Genomic DNA, 17,665 nt, shown 5'->3' on the forward strand with positions numbered 1-17,665 from the left:
TGGTCCATGATTTCTATTTAATTTCAATATTGTGCAAGTTCTATATTGACACTGTAGCAACCTTAAGTTGCTGAATAGATGCCGGTTTCGAAAAAAAAAGAAAGTTCTGATATGTAAATATAAGACATTTTATATTGTCTTATATTGTGTAAATGAATTTTAAGAGAAAATTGTATAATGAATTTTAAGAAAACAGAGTGTAAAAAAATTTTGTAACTTTAAACAGACTGCTGTGTGGAGGTTTTCCTAACACACTGAATTTAAGAAATACTCATCTTTCATTTCAATTATAGGGTGAAGAATCATAAAATTTTACTAAAATGATCTGAACACGACAAGGAGATATATCCACTTAAACCTGCTGGTTCAATATTTTGATAGACTTGACAAGTAAATTCAAACAAATAAGCTAAGCAGGGTCGGGCCTGGTTAGTACTTGGATAGGAGACCACCTAGGAAGACCAGGTGCTGTAGGCGTAAAAAAAAAAAAGAAAGAAAACAACTGATTTGATCATTTATTTTAGTGTACTGACTCAACTTTTTGGTCATGATGGAATTGCTATCTTCACCATACCACTATTTTTAGCTAGCATTTCTTGAGCTTACACTGAACTGTACTAAGCATTTATCATGTATTAACCCATTTAATCCTTAAAACTACTCTGAGATAGGAACTACACCCTCCTAAATCCTCCCTCACCCCACCACCCCCTCACGCCAAATTTTACAAATAAAACAGGCACGGAGAGTTTAAACAACCTGCCAGAGAGCACACAGCTGGCAATGACAGAGCTGGGATTTGTAGAGAAGCTCACTGCTCCCAACACACACACTATACTACCTCTGCTGTAATAATGGATATCCTTTTATTACTCTAGTAATAAAAACAACATCAAAATTAAATTTAGAGCCATAGAGTATACTAAATTGGCTATATCAAAATCCACATCTTAAAAGAAACAAATTTGAAAGAATAACTTGTCCGTCAGTACACTTACAGACTTCCAAGATTGCTCATTTGCACCAATTTCCTGAATCCTCTCTTTCACAGCTTCCTCCGTGGCTGGTATGGGGACAACGCTGTTGCTCAGAAGAATAGCCAACTGACCGAGGAATTTCTGATAGTGAGATTGTGCAGTTTTAGTTTCCCAGCCAAATGAATATGGAGGTCTGTCTAACTCATATTTTTGTTTTTCCTTATGGATTAAATCTTGTTGACATTTATCCCAAATTTTCTGCCCATCTTTTGGTCCTTCAGAGTGAAAAAAGTTGTCTCTCTCAAAGTTCTTGGCCAGGATAGCTTCACCTTTATCCTGAATATGCCAATACACATGTTAAACTTACAATTTCCCTTCTTTTGAAATATAAACACAGTCATAATATAAAACTTCAGGAAAGAGACCCTTGAAAGAAAATAAGAGTTATAAGAGTCATAAGAGAAGCAAGGGCATACTAGAAATTGCAAACTAGAACATCAAAAAGTATTGAAATAGTGGTATAGAGAAATTGTTTTGAGAACATAGAAAATGTGGCTTAGAGAAGCAGCTAACTAAATAGCCCCAGTTTATGAGGGTAAACTCTTTACAGAAAATTTTGAGCTAATAAATGTAGAAGGAATAATGGAAATTTAAAAATCAGCAAGTTGCATCTCCTATAAAATAACTGACTTAAGCAAGGATCATCAAAAAAATGCTAAGGTAATTAAATGAAAAGTTAGCAGAGAAATGGATATTTTCATAAAAACTTAGTTATGGTTATAGAATATCACTTAACAACTTTGAGAATGTAAAAGTGTGAAGGAAAGAAATCACGTTTCTTTCCCCCAACCTTTCCCTTATACTCCTGTAATCAATCTGCTTCCATTGTAAATAGGAGAAAATAAAAAATACTGCTTGTAATTCTCTTTCCCCTTACCTCCTGTAGGAAGATTCTACCTTTATAAATCTTAGCCTTCTTTCCACCTTCTTGCCACATTAGAGTCTGGGAGCTGAGTAAACAAGTTTAGTTTCTGGGCTTTTTGTCATACAAAACTGGGAAATAAGGGGAGAGCTAGAATTGTTGAAGTAATGATGTTTGTATCACTAAAAGCCTAGAAAAAAAGGGGGCTGAATAAGAGCAATGGAAGAAAAAGTCAGAGTGGCAAGGACTCTAGTTTAGGAGGGTTTTCAGAGATATGGCAGATCAGTCAGAGAAAGTGAAAAAAATGGAAAATGTTATAGTGAATTGAGAGAGGCAATTAAAAATTGAAATTACTTTAAAATATTTTAAAAGCAGTCCTGAAGTTTTAAAAATGGAACCCCTCACATTAATTGGATCATGATAGACCTCGTTTTATATTCAGACTATATAATAAACTGTTATAAGTCTAAGGATTTGAAAATACTTCCAATTCTTTGACGATTGTCTGCCTCCCATCCTCCTCCAACATTCTTCTATAAAATCTTCTGCTAATCCTATAAATTGCTATCCACTCGTGTCCAGGTTCATTTCTTCCTTCTAAACCCAACTTATGCTGTAATTCTCAATTTCAGTGTCTAATGTAGGTGATCCAAGCAAGTTAGCTTTGCAATTCCTTGCCTCAGTTTCAAATAACTTTTACCTACACCCCTCTTCAACCCTTACACCCAGATCCAAAAACGCAGATTTTGTTAGCAACAGGAAATAACCCATATCATAAATTAAAAACTTCAATATTTTACTTTCCAAGCACCACCTCTCCTCCCAGCTCTCTCTAATCTTTTTTTTTTAATTTTTTTTTTCAGAACTGCAGATCCTCCTTGCACTTTCTCTCCTTACCTCAGAAAGGCTTCCTTCCAGTCAACGATGAGGTACTGCTGCTGCCTTTGACCCTCCGCAAAGAGGATCAACAAACCACTCAATATTTGCCTATTATCTCCTGAAGTAACACAAGGGTAAAAATTCTGTTCCTTCAAAAATCAATTTAAATTTATTCTCACCCTCATCATGAAATTATCTGAAGTATCTTCTTGTCCTTTCATATTCATATAAGGGGTGAATCCATTAGCATCTGCTAACTTTTTCTCCAAAAGGTCTGCTTTTCGCTCTGCCTTTTCTCTTTCAATCAGATGTACTCTGTGTAAGATATCAGTAGGTAACAATATCATGAAACCAACTCAATTTTAAAACTTCAATTAAAAATGATGAAAATATTCCCCATTTAAAATCTATTAAATATGTATATCAAGTAAAAATGTATTTTTTTTTTCTTATGAAAAGAGCTGTGCAGTTACCCAACTATTTCTAAGGAGAGACTAGAAATGGCAGAGGAATGAAGAGAAAAACAATTCAGGGTTAAGTCTTGAAGTAGTTACCCTTGGGGAGGGCAATTATGAAATCATCCTTTTTAATGGGAAATTTGAGTATGAATATTTGCCTGCCACTGCTGGTAATAGTGTGATGATCGGGAGGTTTCACAGAAACACAAGTACCCGGTTTTTAATGACATTGTAATGGGCTCTTCTACTGGGATTTGATGAGGGAAAAAGGAACTAGAAATAATGATACAGCAATAGAGAATACCATATGTAAAAACTTGACTTATTATCAAATATACAAATAGCTAATTATTTGGTTCTCATTTTGATGACCAATTGCTAGGTATTGGTAGTATTTTCTACCCTGTAGCTACGTTAAGGTTTCAGTCCATCTTCCATGATTTTTATGTCCTTTTCTGTCTAAGAACTGCACCCTACAGAATTAATGAATTTGAGTTAGGTCAAAAGAAATTATCAGAAAAATATATAAATATAATTACCTGTATTATCTAAGGAAAAATATTTTAATTCAAAAAATTGTATTAGAGACATGTAGGACAAACTCAACAAGTCTAACATACCTGTAATTGTAGCCTTAGAATGAGTGTAGAGACAGAATAGTACAGAAACAATATTTGAAAAAACAATTCCCAAGAATTTTCCAAACCTGATGAAAGACATCAGTTGATAGATTCAATAAGTTTTGCAAATCCTAAGCAGGACAGATACTAAGAAAGCCACACCAAGATACATCATAGTCAAACAGCTACCAATTAAAAGCAGTCAGAGAAAAAGTACACATTACCTTCAAAGTTACAATAAGACTCATGACTCAGTTTTCAACAGAAACTATAGAAGATAATCAAATGATGTCTTTGAGTGATGAAAGAAAAATTACTGACATCCCAGAATTCTGTATGCAGTAAAAAAAATCCTTCAAAAAATGAAAATGAAATAGTTTCAGAAGGAAAAAAATGGAAAAATTGTCAGAAGAACTGCATTATAAGAAATAGTACAGGCAATTTCTCAGGATGAACGAAAACGATCCCTGGTGACTGCACAGAATTGTAGGAAGGAATGAAATGCACCAGAAAGGGTAGGTGTGTGGGTAAATAGAAATTTATACTGACAGTTAACAAAAACAATAATAATATATTATGGGATTTGTAAAATTTGAAAAGATAAAATATGTCATAACAATAGCAAAGAGCATGAGATGGCTAAATAAAGTTAAACTGTTATACAGTTTCTATTTTGGGATATCATAAAAGTATAAATCTAAAATAGAATAATAAATATACATTTTATAATCATAAACTCTAGTAAAAACTAAATGACAGTTCAAAAGATAAGAGAGGAGACAAATGGAATAATAAAAAACTGGATTAATCCAAAAGAAAATGGTGAAGGAGTAATAAAAGAACAGAGAACAGATGGGAAAAACAAACAATAAATAACAATGTGGTAGACTTAAATCCAACAATTAAGACAAGAGTATCAGATTGGGTTAAAAATACAACTAATGCTAAGCATTTTGCAAGATGTAGACTTTATATATAAGGACACACAAACATGTAAATGAAAAAATGGAAAATACTATACCATGAGAACAGTATAATGGTATAGCTAAGTTAATACCAAAGTAGACTTTAACACAAGAAGTATATAAAAGATAAAGAAGAATATTTCATAATAATAAAAGTGAAAATTCAACAGAAAGATATAAATCCTAAATAAGAATGCAAATAGTTTCAAAATATATAAAGCAAAAGTAAACAGAAGTAAAAGTGAGAGACACAAATCTGCAATCATAATTGATTAATATAGTTAATTAATATAACAAAATAGAATTGATTATTATAAATAATCATATTTTAGCATACTTTTTTCAGTAACCAATAGAACAAAAGCAAAAAGTGCTGGGCCTTTTGCTCCTAACTGTACTAACTGCAAAGAGAAAACAGCTAAAGGGGCTGGAAGCCAGATATGGTCTAAGAACAATCCTTTTCCAGAGTCTGCTCCAGAGTTCACTCCATAAGAGCTGCTTCTAGTACTTCTTTTCCCCTTCAACATTAACAAATTGATGGGGCGGTGGGCGGGGCGCGGTAAGGGAATGTATGGTATGCCATACAGCCACCTTTCCTGTTGGCACCAAGGACAAAACAAAAGCAAAAAGTCCAGAGTGACTCACTCTGCGGCTATATTCAAAATTGCGTTGAAGGGTTTGCAGTGATTGGTCAGCCGTTTAGGGGTCAAACTAGAGACCAACTTCAGGTGGTACCTTACCACTGAGAAGATATTTACTTGGATAATGAATTATTTTTAATCAGTTCTTCACTTCAACTTTGTCAGTTTTCTTTTTTCAGACATTGCAAACCAGAAAAAAAGAAATTCCACTCTTCTTCGTGGCCTTAAATTTTAACTAATTTCTCAGTCTGAATAGAGGTTTATTTCCTTACTTAGTTTCAAGCTTCTTCATATTTTCTTTTTTAAAGTGATCTGAGAAATGCAAGACCTAGAAGAAACTTCAACCTATCAGGTGAGCCAATATATGCTAACCAATATAGAATATAAGCAGTTTACACCAGTATTCGTATCTGAATACAATGGCTTTTCATATTGTGTAGGTTTCTTAAATATTACCAATATGAACCAAGAGCACGTGATCAAATATCTCCTCTCTATATACACAAACTAAGTAACCACAAGTCTAAGAATAACAAATGGTATAAAGGCTGAAACCACACAATCATCCCAGTAGATGAAGAAAAATCATTTGACAAAAATCTAACACACTTTCATGATATAAACTCTCAACAAACTAGAAATAGAAGGCAATTTCCTCAATCTGATAAAGAATATCTATAAAAGATTCGTAGCTAACATCACTCTTAATGGTGAAAGACTGAAAGCTTTTCCCCTGAGATCAAGAACAAAACAAGGATGTCTGTTTCTCACCATTTACATTCAACATTGTATGGAAGGTTTGAACCAAGGCAATTAGGCAATAAAAATAAATTAAAAGCATCCAGACTAGAGAGGAAGAAGTAAATCTCTTTGCAGATGACATGGTCATATATAGATAAAACCCTAAGGAATCTACAAGAAAACTGTTAGAGCTAATAAACAAGTATAGCAATGTCTCAGGATACAAGATTGATATATGGAAGTCAATTATATTTCTATTTCCTCAAAATGATCAATTTGCAATGACATTTTAAAAAGTTCCATTTCTAATGCATAGAAAGAATAATATATTTATAAATAAATTTAACAAAAGAAATGTAAAACATGTACACTGAAAATGACAAAATATTTTTGTAATGAAAGAGGATCTAAGTAATAAAAAGATGCCCCACGTTCATGGACTGGAAGATTTAATGTTAAGATGGCAATGCTCCCCAAATTGATCTAGAAATACAACAAATTGCTATCAAAATCCCAGTTGACTTTTTTTTACAGAAATTTACAAGCAAATCTTAAAATTCATGTGGAAAAGCAAGGGACCCAGCATAGCTAAAATAATATTGAAAAAATTGGAGGACTCACACTTCAAAACTTAATACAAAGCTACAGTATTTAGGACAGTATGGTACTGGCATAGTATAGACATATAGACCAATAGAATAGAAATGAGAATCCAGTCAATTGATTTTTTTTTGAAAAATTGTCAAGACAACTCAACAGGAGAAAGATAGTCTTTTCAACAAGTGATGCTGAGACAGCTAGTGGATCTTTACATGAAAAAGAATAAATCTGGATTTCTAACTCACAACATATACAAAAAAATAGTCAAAATAAACCAAAGACATAAATTTAAGTGCTAAAACTGTAACTCTTAAAAGGATAAATACATGTAAATCTTCACAACCCTGGAGTAGGGAGTGGTTTCTCAGATATGACATCAACAAAACAATGAAAAAAACTATAAACTTCATCAAAATTTAAAAATTTGGGGCCTTTTGAGCCATACTTCTCTTGCTCATGCTCACTTCCATGTCTGGAAGTGTACTTTCTTTTCTAATAAAGCTTTTCTTTTCTACTGTATTTTGAAAAAAATAAAATAAAATAAATAAAATAAATAAAAATTGTGTACTTCAAAGAAAACCAATAAGAAAATAAAAAGACAACCTAAAGATGGGAGAAAGCATTCACAAATCATGTATCTGATAAGGGTCTAGTATCCAGAATGTATAACGAACACTTATAACTCAATAGTAAAGACAATAACCCAATTTAAAAATGGGCAAAGGATCTGAATAGATATTTCTACAAAGAAAATATACAAATGGCCAATAAGCACATGAAAAGATGTTCAACATGTTTGGTTATTATGAAAGTGCAAAGTGAAATCACAATGAAATATGATTTCGTATTCACTAGAATGGCTATAATGAAAAAGATGGACAATAACATGTGTTGGTGAAAATGTGGAGAAATTGGAATCCTCACACATTGCAGGTAGGAATGTAAAATGGTGCAGCTGCCTTGGAAAGCAGCCTGGAAGTTTATCAAAGTAATCTCAAAAGGTTAAATATAGAATTACTTTATGACCCAGCAATTCTACTCCTAAGGCATATACCTAAGAGAAATAAAACATATAGTCATATAAAAACTCATACAAAAAATATTCATAGCATTATTCATAAAGTACTCCCCCCAAAAATGAACAACCCAATATCCATCAACTGATGAACAGATAAATGAAATGTAGTATAGCTATATAATGGAATAATATTAAGCCATAAAAGAGATGAAGTACCAATTTATGCTACAACATGAATTAATCTTGAAAACATTGTGCTAAGTGAAAGAAGTCAGACACAGAGGCCATATATTATATAACTGCATTCATATGAAATGTCCAGAAAAAAATAAGTCCATATAGAAAAAAAGTAGATTGGTAGTTGTCAGAGATAGGAGAGAGTGGAATAGGGATTAACTGTTAATGGGCATGGTTTCTTTAGGGGGTGATGAAGATTTTCAGGAATTAGATATTGCTGGTGATTGCACAGATTTGTGAATATATTAAAACTACTGAATTGTATACTTTAAAGGGTGAATTTTAATGGTATGTGAATTATATCTCAATAAAAATGTTCTCTAAAAATATAATAATGTTGAGTCAGGTATTATGAGAAATTCTACCAGATTTAAATTCTGTGATCAATTGGGAATATAGAGTTCATATACTATTTGCAAGCTTATGACAAATGACATGTTTGCAAACAAACTAAAAATTCCCTACCTTAGACGATTTTCTAGTTCTAGAATTCTTTCAGATAGATCCCAGTTGCCTCTTTCAAGACTCTGAATATTGGTACTTTTCAAAGATTTAATTCTGGTTAGAGAAGCAATAAGTTCCTCTAGGTCTTTGATATCATCTTTCAGGGACATTATCTGGAATGACTGTTGCATGTTATTTTCTTTGTAACTTTCTAGCTCACTCTTCATTTCTTGCAATGAAGTTTCTTTTATGAAAAGTTTGTTTTGAAGATTTCTTAGCTAGTGAGAAATGGAAAGTGTTATTTAAAATCATTTATAATTTTGGTTTTAGAAAATTCATGATTCTAAATCATTATGGATATTTAAATTACATATTATTGTACAATAAAACGAAGGCTTTCAAATCTTCTAACAGTATAGTCTAAGGTTAAATACATTTAAGAAATCATACCATATTGACACATATGGTTTGGAATAAGTGATTTTACTCTCATCAACATTATTTACATCTTGCTACAAGAGTAAATTATACCAATAATGATTTCTATATTTCCTAGCAGAAAAGAAATACTTAATGCTTTGGCCATAGGTGTTTTATGATGTACTGTAAAGGGGAGTGTGTGCACAGGTAAGGAGCAGCCTACGTTTCTATCATTGGTTCCTGGCCTTACTTGTGCTGATCAGAGAAATGTGTGAATAGGAGAGTCAGGAGGAAGATCAAAGCTTAAATTGATTAAATACATACATATTTTTCAAGGCAAATAAAGGAAAGAAGAGGTCATAAAATGATCAAGAGAAGCAAGAGTGATATCTTGTGAGAGGGGAAGCAAAACAGGAGAGCCACCACAGGCTGCTAGCAGAAGGAAGGAACCAAAAATGATTGGAGAGGAAGGAGGTGCAGCTGCCGTGAGGGATGTGTGTTTTTTTTTTAGTTTTGGGTAGCATTTATTTGTAATAGCCAAAAAAAATTGGAAGCAACCCAGATATATGTCAGCAAGTGAATGGTTAAACAAACTGTGGTACATATACCATGGATTCAGTAATAAAAAAGACCAAACTGTTAATACGTACAACTTGAATAAATCTCCAGGAAATTATGCTGAGTGAAAAAGCCAGTCCCAAAAGGATACATATATATGATTCTATTTATAAAGCATTTTAAAAACAGCTTTATTGAGATATAAGTAATAAATTCACCCATTTAAACTATACAGTCGCATGGTTTTTAGTATATTCATAGAGTTGTACAGCAATATTGAGATATAATTCACATACCATAAAATTTACCCTTTAAAGCAAACAATTCAGTAGTGTTTAGTATATTCACAGGTTGTACAACCATTATCATGATCTAATTCCAGAACAATTTCATTATCCCTTAAAGATACCTTATACCCATTAGTAGTCACTCCTCATTTCCTCCATCCCTCCCAGCTCCTGGCAACCACTAATCTACTCTGTCTCTGTGGATTTGCCTACTCTAGACATTTCATATGAATGAAATCATACAATATGTTGCTTCTTGTAATTGGTTTATTTTTACTTAGCATAACGTTTTCTAGGTTCATCCACGTTATAGCATGATTCAGTACTTCATTCCTTTTTATGGCTGAATAAAGTTCTACTGTGTGGATATACCACATTTGTTAGCCACTCATTAGCTGGACACTTGGGTTGTATTCATTTTGGGGCTTTATAAATAATGCTACTATGAACATTCATTTACAAGTTTTTATGTAAATATATATTTCAATTCTCTTGTGTATCTACCTAAGAATGGGATTGCTGGGTCATATGGCAACACTGTGTTTAGCTTTTTGAGTACATAAAATTTTGAAATGACAACATTTAGGAACGGAGTTGAGATTAGTGATTGCCAGGTGCTAAGGGTGGAAAGGAAGTACGTATGGATATAAAACGGCAATGGGAAAGATCTTAGTGGTATTGAAACTAACTGTTCAATATCTTGAGTGATTGTTTAGAACTTAATACACACAAACACACAAAGAAGCACCAAGAAAACTAGGAAAATCTGAATAAGACTGGTGAATTGTATCACATCAATGTTAATATTCAGGCTGTTATATTATACTATAGTTTTGCAACATTAGACTATTGGAAGAAACTGAGCAAAGTGTACAATGGATCTATTATTTCTTAAAACCACAAGTGAATCTATAATCATCTCAATTAAAATTAAGAATAACTGGTTCTGATATTTTTCTTTAGCTGCAAAATATATATTGTCTGGGTTAACCAACTCCAAAGCTGGCCACATCTACCAGATTTCTACTATTTGCCTCATTACTGTGCTAAGGGGAAAAAAAAAATCTTATCTGCATAGATACAGTCATATTGTTCTCACAAACAAAAGTCATCATGAAAAATCAAATTTAAAAGTACTGACAAACACATTAAATTTATCTTAAATTTAAGATGCTAGGCCTTTTTATAAATATTATCAGTAATATTTTTTATAAGTTGTTTAATTCACTTATTATAACAGTAGCCCATTTAGCAGTATGCAGCTTTTAGCTAAATATCATATTGCCTAAACTAGACAACATAATCACCAACCAAATACTTGAATATTATCCCTTCTATATCTAGCTTTTCTTAAATATAGCTCTTTTGCACCCGTTTCTCCATTATTGGGCAGAAACATATGATAATTATTTTTGTATGTCCCACAAAGAGATAAAGTTAATTATAACAACAAAAAATAAATAAAATGCATGCAGTGAAGAGAAAAACTGTCTCATCAAGACAATTGTGTTCCTGTGAGATCAAATAATAGGTATTGGAAAAGAGAAAGATGACTCATGCTGAATGTAATCTGTTGAATCACAATTAAAAAAAAATAACTTTAACACAGGGAAATCATGTAGTAACTGTCACTAATTTTTATTAAATTCAGAAAATGCCACTACAAGCTATAGAATACTTTTAAATATATGTGATATCTAAAATCAAGTCAAAATGAGACTTTTGTAGAGTCTTTTAGTTATCTGCTTTGACAAATAGATTAAAAATATAGTTACCAAATGATTTATGTACATGTATAAAACTGCTTTAAAAAAGTACTTTGAAATTCTTGAAAAAAAGTATATTTGCTTTAAACAAGGTTTAAATCCTGTGATCTTTTTTGACAAATTGGTTTAAAAGGTTTTTTATGAATTAGACATAGAAGTAAACCTTAATCTTATTCAAATTCTAAATTGTTAAAAATCCCAAACTTCTTAAGTATTAGTAGTAAATTATACTGTGGGGAAAGAACAACAATGCTACCCATAGTAAAATTTCTACAATTTTCAGGGATTAGTACCCTATTTTTCTGAAAAAAAGGACAAATTAAAAAATCACCACAATGTTATAAGATTTATTGTATCTACGTAAATTTAACCATTTAAATTTACCTCTCTTCACCCATCTATGCTAAAAAAGGGGAAAATATGAGCATAAATAAAATGAAAATATATATACATTTACCCATATATCTATATCAATATTTATATCTGTTTATATGAAAGTTGGAGTCAGGCTATTGACAGATGAGATAGTAGAAAAGAACCTTAATGAGGTCCTGGGCAGAAAAGAGGCCCCAAGGAATAAGGCCACTGTTATGAGTTGCGCCCCCTCAAAATTCACATGTTCAAGTTCTAACCCTGGTACTTCAAAATGTGACTGTATTTGATGATAGGGTCTTTAAAAAGATAATTAAGTTAAAATGAGATCTTTAGGGTGGGTACTAATCCAATATGATCCATGTTCTTAGAGAAGAGGAAATCTGGACACAGTTACAGAAGGAAGACCATGTGAGAGCACAGAGAACAGATGGCCACCTACAAGCTAAGGAAAGAGGCCTCAGAAGAAATCAACATTTTCACCACACACACACACACACACACACACACACACACACACACACACACACACACAGTAAATATGTGAGGTGACATGACAGAGGTATTAATTAACCTTATTGTGGAAATCATTTTGTAATATATACATATATTGAATAATCACAGTATATATACCTCAAATTTGCACAATGTTATATGTTGATTATGTGGCAATAAAGCTAGAAAAACAACATAAGAAAGAAGAAACCAAATCTGCTGAATTCTTGTCTCAGAATTCTAGCCTTGAGAACTGTGAGTAAATAAACTTTTGTTTTTTAAGCCCCCTAGTCTGTGGTACTTTGTTATAGCAGCCCTAGCAAACTAATATATCCCATAAATAGTTACTTATTCGAAGGGATTGTCAGTGTCCCAGAATGTAAGCATTTGGAACATTTTACTTGAAGGTAACCACAGAGGCAGTACAGACATAAACAGCCATATCATAGTACCTTTAATAATGACAATGGCCTTGGGATTCCAACCATAGTTATCTATAAGACTATCTCCTGCAACAAATATCCTGATGTACTTGGACTCAAGTAAAAAATCCTACAATCACTCTCTAGTTCATCATAGGGAATAAAAGTCAAAGCATTTCCTATAAATGTGGTTTCTTTATTTTTCATCTGTTGATATTACTCAGATGTTTTGTCAAGTTTTAAATAAGAATAATGGATATTTGCTATTTGGTGCCATATTGAAAATAGAAACTCATCTTTTCCATTAAAAATGTTTAATACATGTAATTATTATTATTACATTAATTTTGAGCATGGCAGTTTATAACCAATGTTCTAAAACCCTAGCACTTGGCAGTCAACTCAAAAGCACTTAACTATGCACCATCTTCAAAGGGACTTCTCTAGCAAAAGTCAGATTTGGGTCTAAATTAGTGTTCCTCAGGGATAAGAGAATTTAATATTGAGAAAAAAGCAAAACTGAGTTGATGAAATATTTTGAAGCCCTTATCAGAATTTTTTTCTCCCTACTTTTACAGAAGATACAATTTCCCATAGTGTTTTATTTTCAGATAATCCATGTACCTCAGCTAAAAGATTCTTGTTTTTCACCAACAAACCAGCAAAGTCAGGATGGACTGGATCAGCTGTCTTTTTATTGTACATGATTGGGTTCCTGGTGGAAACCACTTCAAGAAGTGAATCAAAACAAGCCTACAAAGAGAAATTGCAAATTAACTGAACGTATACTCTACAGAGCAAAACCCACAATGTTCTAGCCCACCACAAACTCAAATAAGTAGCTCTAAATAGAATACAACTTTTAAAATATTCATTTTGAGGTGCTATCCTAACAAATGCAATAGGTCTCAGGAAAATAGCAAGTAATATGTGGACCTAAAAGGCTACTTTACATTTTTCTAATAATTCTTACCTGATAACTTATTTATAACACCAGCCATAAGTAAATGCAGAAATCTAAGTAGACAATTTCTGAGAGTATAGAAATCAAGAAGATACAAATAAAATGTTTAGGGAAATTTTAATTCACATCTAATAAAAGCTTTATAAAAACTCGAACTATTGGAAGGCCACTGATGAAAGATTTACCACTATTGTTTTATTTTTGTTTACAAAATAATGTCTACGTATTATTATCAAAAAAAGTTGATTTTTAAAAAACTTGATTTCAGTAAATCAACATCAATTTTGTTTCTTCCACACCTATATTGAGGGTAAAAATTAAAGGAGTATTTACCTGTATTACAATATTTCCCTCTATTGTCAAGAAGGTGTGCAATGTTCTAAATTGTAATTAGTATAACTTTTGGTAAGAACAAAGCTTATATGATTCAAATGAAACCAAGAAAAATGTATTAACTTAAATCTCTAAAAAGCGTATGAATGTATCACATGGTGCTTTTTTCTAAAGTTATCAGGTTTTAGAATGTTATGCCTACTAAGGAACAAAGACTTGCACAAGAGCATACAAAATAACTGTTTAAATACTTAAAGAAATAAAAAGAACTTTGAAAATATGAGTAAATCGCAAGAGACCACAAAGAATAAATATATTGGAAAAACAATCAAATAAGACTTTTAGAAATGAAAAGTGTAATAACTTTAATTTGAAAATTGAACGGACCCATTAAAAGCAGATTAGACCTACCTGAAGAATGAGTGGATTTAAAGATAAGTATGAAGGAATTATCAAGAGGACAACTGTAGAAAAAAATACATGGTAAATGTTCAAGAGAGTTTAAGGACACAGAGAATAAAATAAAAAGTCTATCACATGTCTAATTGGAGTCCAAGAAAGCCATAATTTAAAGAATGGAGTGGAGGCAAAATTGAAGAAATAATGTCTGAGAATTTTACAGAATTGTTAAAAGATACCAATCTAAGTGGTCTAGCAAATCCCAAAAAGAATAAAAAGAATTCTTTATCTACACACTCATAGTGAAACTGCAGAACATTAAAAAAAAATATCTATGAAGCAGACAATACAAAGGACAGATAATTACATAGAAGTAGCATGGACTGGTGAGTGATTTCTCAATAGTAACAAAGAAGCTAGAAAACAGCAGAATGATATCTGTAATGTAACAAAAAAAATAGATCATATATCATTGATTCTGAGAGGCACAAATTTTCACATCTCTGAAATTGGAATGCATCTCAAAGTTGATGTATATTGTGGATAGTTTAACACAGTTTTAAATTTCATAATGGTGCATAAAATAGTACTGTTTCTTCAAATCAGGAAATATGGTAACTGTCAAAGAGAATTTTGTACTGAAAGACATGTTTTAAGATTAAGAGTAGAATAAAGACATTTTAGACAAACAAAAATTGAATTTACTACCATTAGGCCCTCATTTAAGAAAATTCTAAAAGATAAATTTCTCATAGAAAATGAACTTAAAAAGTTTGAAATACAAGAATAGGCAACAAAAATTAATCGCAAATGTGGGTATATTAACTAAGCACTAATTTTAAGAATCTGATTTATAAAGTTAAAAATAAAGAATAGAGCCAAAATAAAGAACAGGACCAAAAAAAATACATATACACTAAAGGGAGAAAAACACCTTATAGCACTTTAAAATCTTCAGATTTCTCATAACAAAGAGTTCAGTTAGCTTAGTTAAGAATAATGTTAAAATCACTAATATAACCACTAAAGCAATAGCCATATAGCATATAACTTCTAAACCAGCAGAAAAAGAAAACAATGGAATGAGAAAAAAGAAAACAAGTACAACACAACGAACCAAAAACATAATCAGTTCTTGGCATGAGAGGAGGGAAAAGGAAGCAAGAAAAAATGGGACAAACAGAATACATATAATGTGATAGTAGAAATATAGTCAAATAATCGGTAATGTCAATAAATATAAATGGACTAACTTTTCTAGTTAAAAGCAAGAATTATTATTATTATTTGAAAAAGAAAAACTAAACACATGATATGATACATTCATAGAACAGTACAAAATAATGGAAATTATTAACAACTGTATATATATCAATACAAATCTAAGTAAAAGCAGCAAATCATAAAAGAATAAAAACAGTATAATTCCATTCATAAAACTTTTAAAACAAAATTAATATCGATTAGGGATACATATATGGGTGATATAACTAGGAAGAGAAGGAAGAGACTGACACAATTCAAAATACCTACTATTTTGAAGTTTAGTGGAAAAGGATTTAGTCAGGAAAGGGGACACAGGAAACTTGTAAGGTACTGGCAGTGTTCCATGAAACTAAGTGGTAGGTTCATAGGTATTTATTAACTAACCTGTGTGTATACATTTGATAGTTCTTTTCTATTTAGGACATTTTAAAAGATCATACATAAAACAAAAGTATATATTTTTAAAAGATGCATTCAAACAGATTGAGATGAGATATAACGGAAGCGATGGGGAAAAAATAGAGGGGCCTTGCACAAAAAGATGATCACGTACTATGAACTAAGTATGATTAACTTGAGTATGCATGAGATCTAAAACAAAAAAGTAAACTGATTAAAGTGTGATAAATGTCTTATTTAGTATATTACAATATTGCCAAGATTATAAACATCAATAATAAAAAGAAAAAATAATTATTATATCTAATTAGGCTTGTAATTTATAACAATAAGAAAAATTCAACATAAATTTATTTTTCTAGATAAGTTCTTTTAAATACAGCTTGAAAATTTTTCTGGTTTTATAGTTTAGAATATATGGATAAAGACTCATGCTGTATAAGCTTGTATATATAAGAAGCTTATATATATAAGAAAAAATTAAAATGTATAAAACTGTAAAGCTAAAATGATAAAAAATGTATAAAAACTGTGACATATTAATATAACTTGTAATGAAATTCTATGCAGCAGTTAACATGCACAGACTAAATTTTCGTGAATCAAAAAGAACTCTCACTGATATCGCAGAAATATAAAGGATCATATAAGAATGCTATGAAAGTCTACAGCCATGCTACCCTGAACAAGCCTGATCTCGTCTAATCTCGGAAGCTAAGCAGGGTTCGGTTTGGTTAGTACTTCGATGGGAGACCACCTAGGAAGACAGAATGCTATAAGTCTACAGCCATGCTACCCTGAACAAGCCCGATCTTGTCTAATCTCGGAAGCTAAGCAGGGTTGGGTTTGGTTAGTACTTCGATGAGAGACCACCTAGGAAGACCAGGTACTATAGGTGTAAAAAATATATAAAGGATTGTAAGCTGACAAGGTCCTTGCAGTCTGTGAGGTCAACCAAGGGTTGCCTCACCTAAAAAATTAAAAAAAAAAAAAAAAAAAAAAATTCCAAATTCTCCCTATAGTATTTCTCCATAAAAAGAAATGAATGCCTTTTTACCATCTGATATAAATAATTCAAAAATGAACTGTCTAAACAAGCAGCATTGTCTACGGCCATGCCACCCTGAACCTGTCCCGTCTCGTCTGATCTCGGAAGCTAAGCAGGGTCGGGCCCGGTGAGTACCTGGATGGGAGACCACCAAGGAATACCAGGTGCTGTAGGTGTTAAAAAAGAAATGTAAACAAGCAGCACAGTTTATCCTTTGTGGAAGCAAACAACAATACTGAGGAACACGCACCATGTATAACATCTCAAATGTTTAGACATGTTCCATACAATTCTGTTCTCACACAACGTAAAATACATATTACAATACAGTCTTGTCCGAAAAGCCGTATGGACCTGTTTAGTGACCAGATTCCCGGTCTTGAGAGTGCAGCTGTCCAAGGCCGCATCCTCTTCCAACTTTCCACTGACGCATA

General features: G+C 32.0%; 1 protein-coding gene and 2 pseudogenes across 1 annotated transcript in view; 2 read left to right on the forward strand and 1 right to left on the reverse strand.

Moving 5' to 3' along the window:
- The window catches only part of LOC102893835 (coiled-coil domain-containing protein 170-like), a 29,062-nt gene that overhangs the window by 6,810 nt on the left and 4,587 nt on the right, over positions 1-17,665 (reverse strand). Inside the window, exons 2-5 of the mRNA XM_025049098.1 lie at positions 13,447-13,575; positions 8,524-8,780; positions 2,958-3,093; positions 999-1,313 (exon numbers count right to left, since the gene is read on the reverse strand). Coding sequence (XP_024904866.1) covers positions 999-1,313; positions 2,958-3,093; positions 8,524-8,780; positions 13,447-13,575 — 837 coding nt within the window. The remainder of the gene's footprint in view (positions 1-998; positions 1,314-2,957; positions 3,094-8,523; positions 8,781-13,446; positions 13,576-17,665) is intronic.
- Positions 16,847-16,965, forward strand: LOC112482437 (annotated as a pseudogene).
- LOC112482469 lies at positions 17,289-17,407 on the forward strand (annotated as a pseudogene).

Source organism: Pteropus alecto, unplaced genomic scaffold (assembly GCF_000325575.1).
Source record: "Pteropus alecto unplaced genomic scaffold, ASM32557v1 scaffold276, whole genome shotgun sequence".
In the NCBI taxonomy this organism is placed as follows: domain Eukaryota; kingdom Metazoa; phylum Chordata; class Mammalia; order Chiroptera; family Pteropodidae; genus Pteropus; species Pteropus alecto.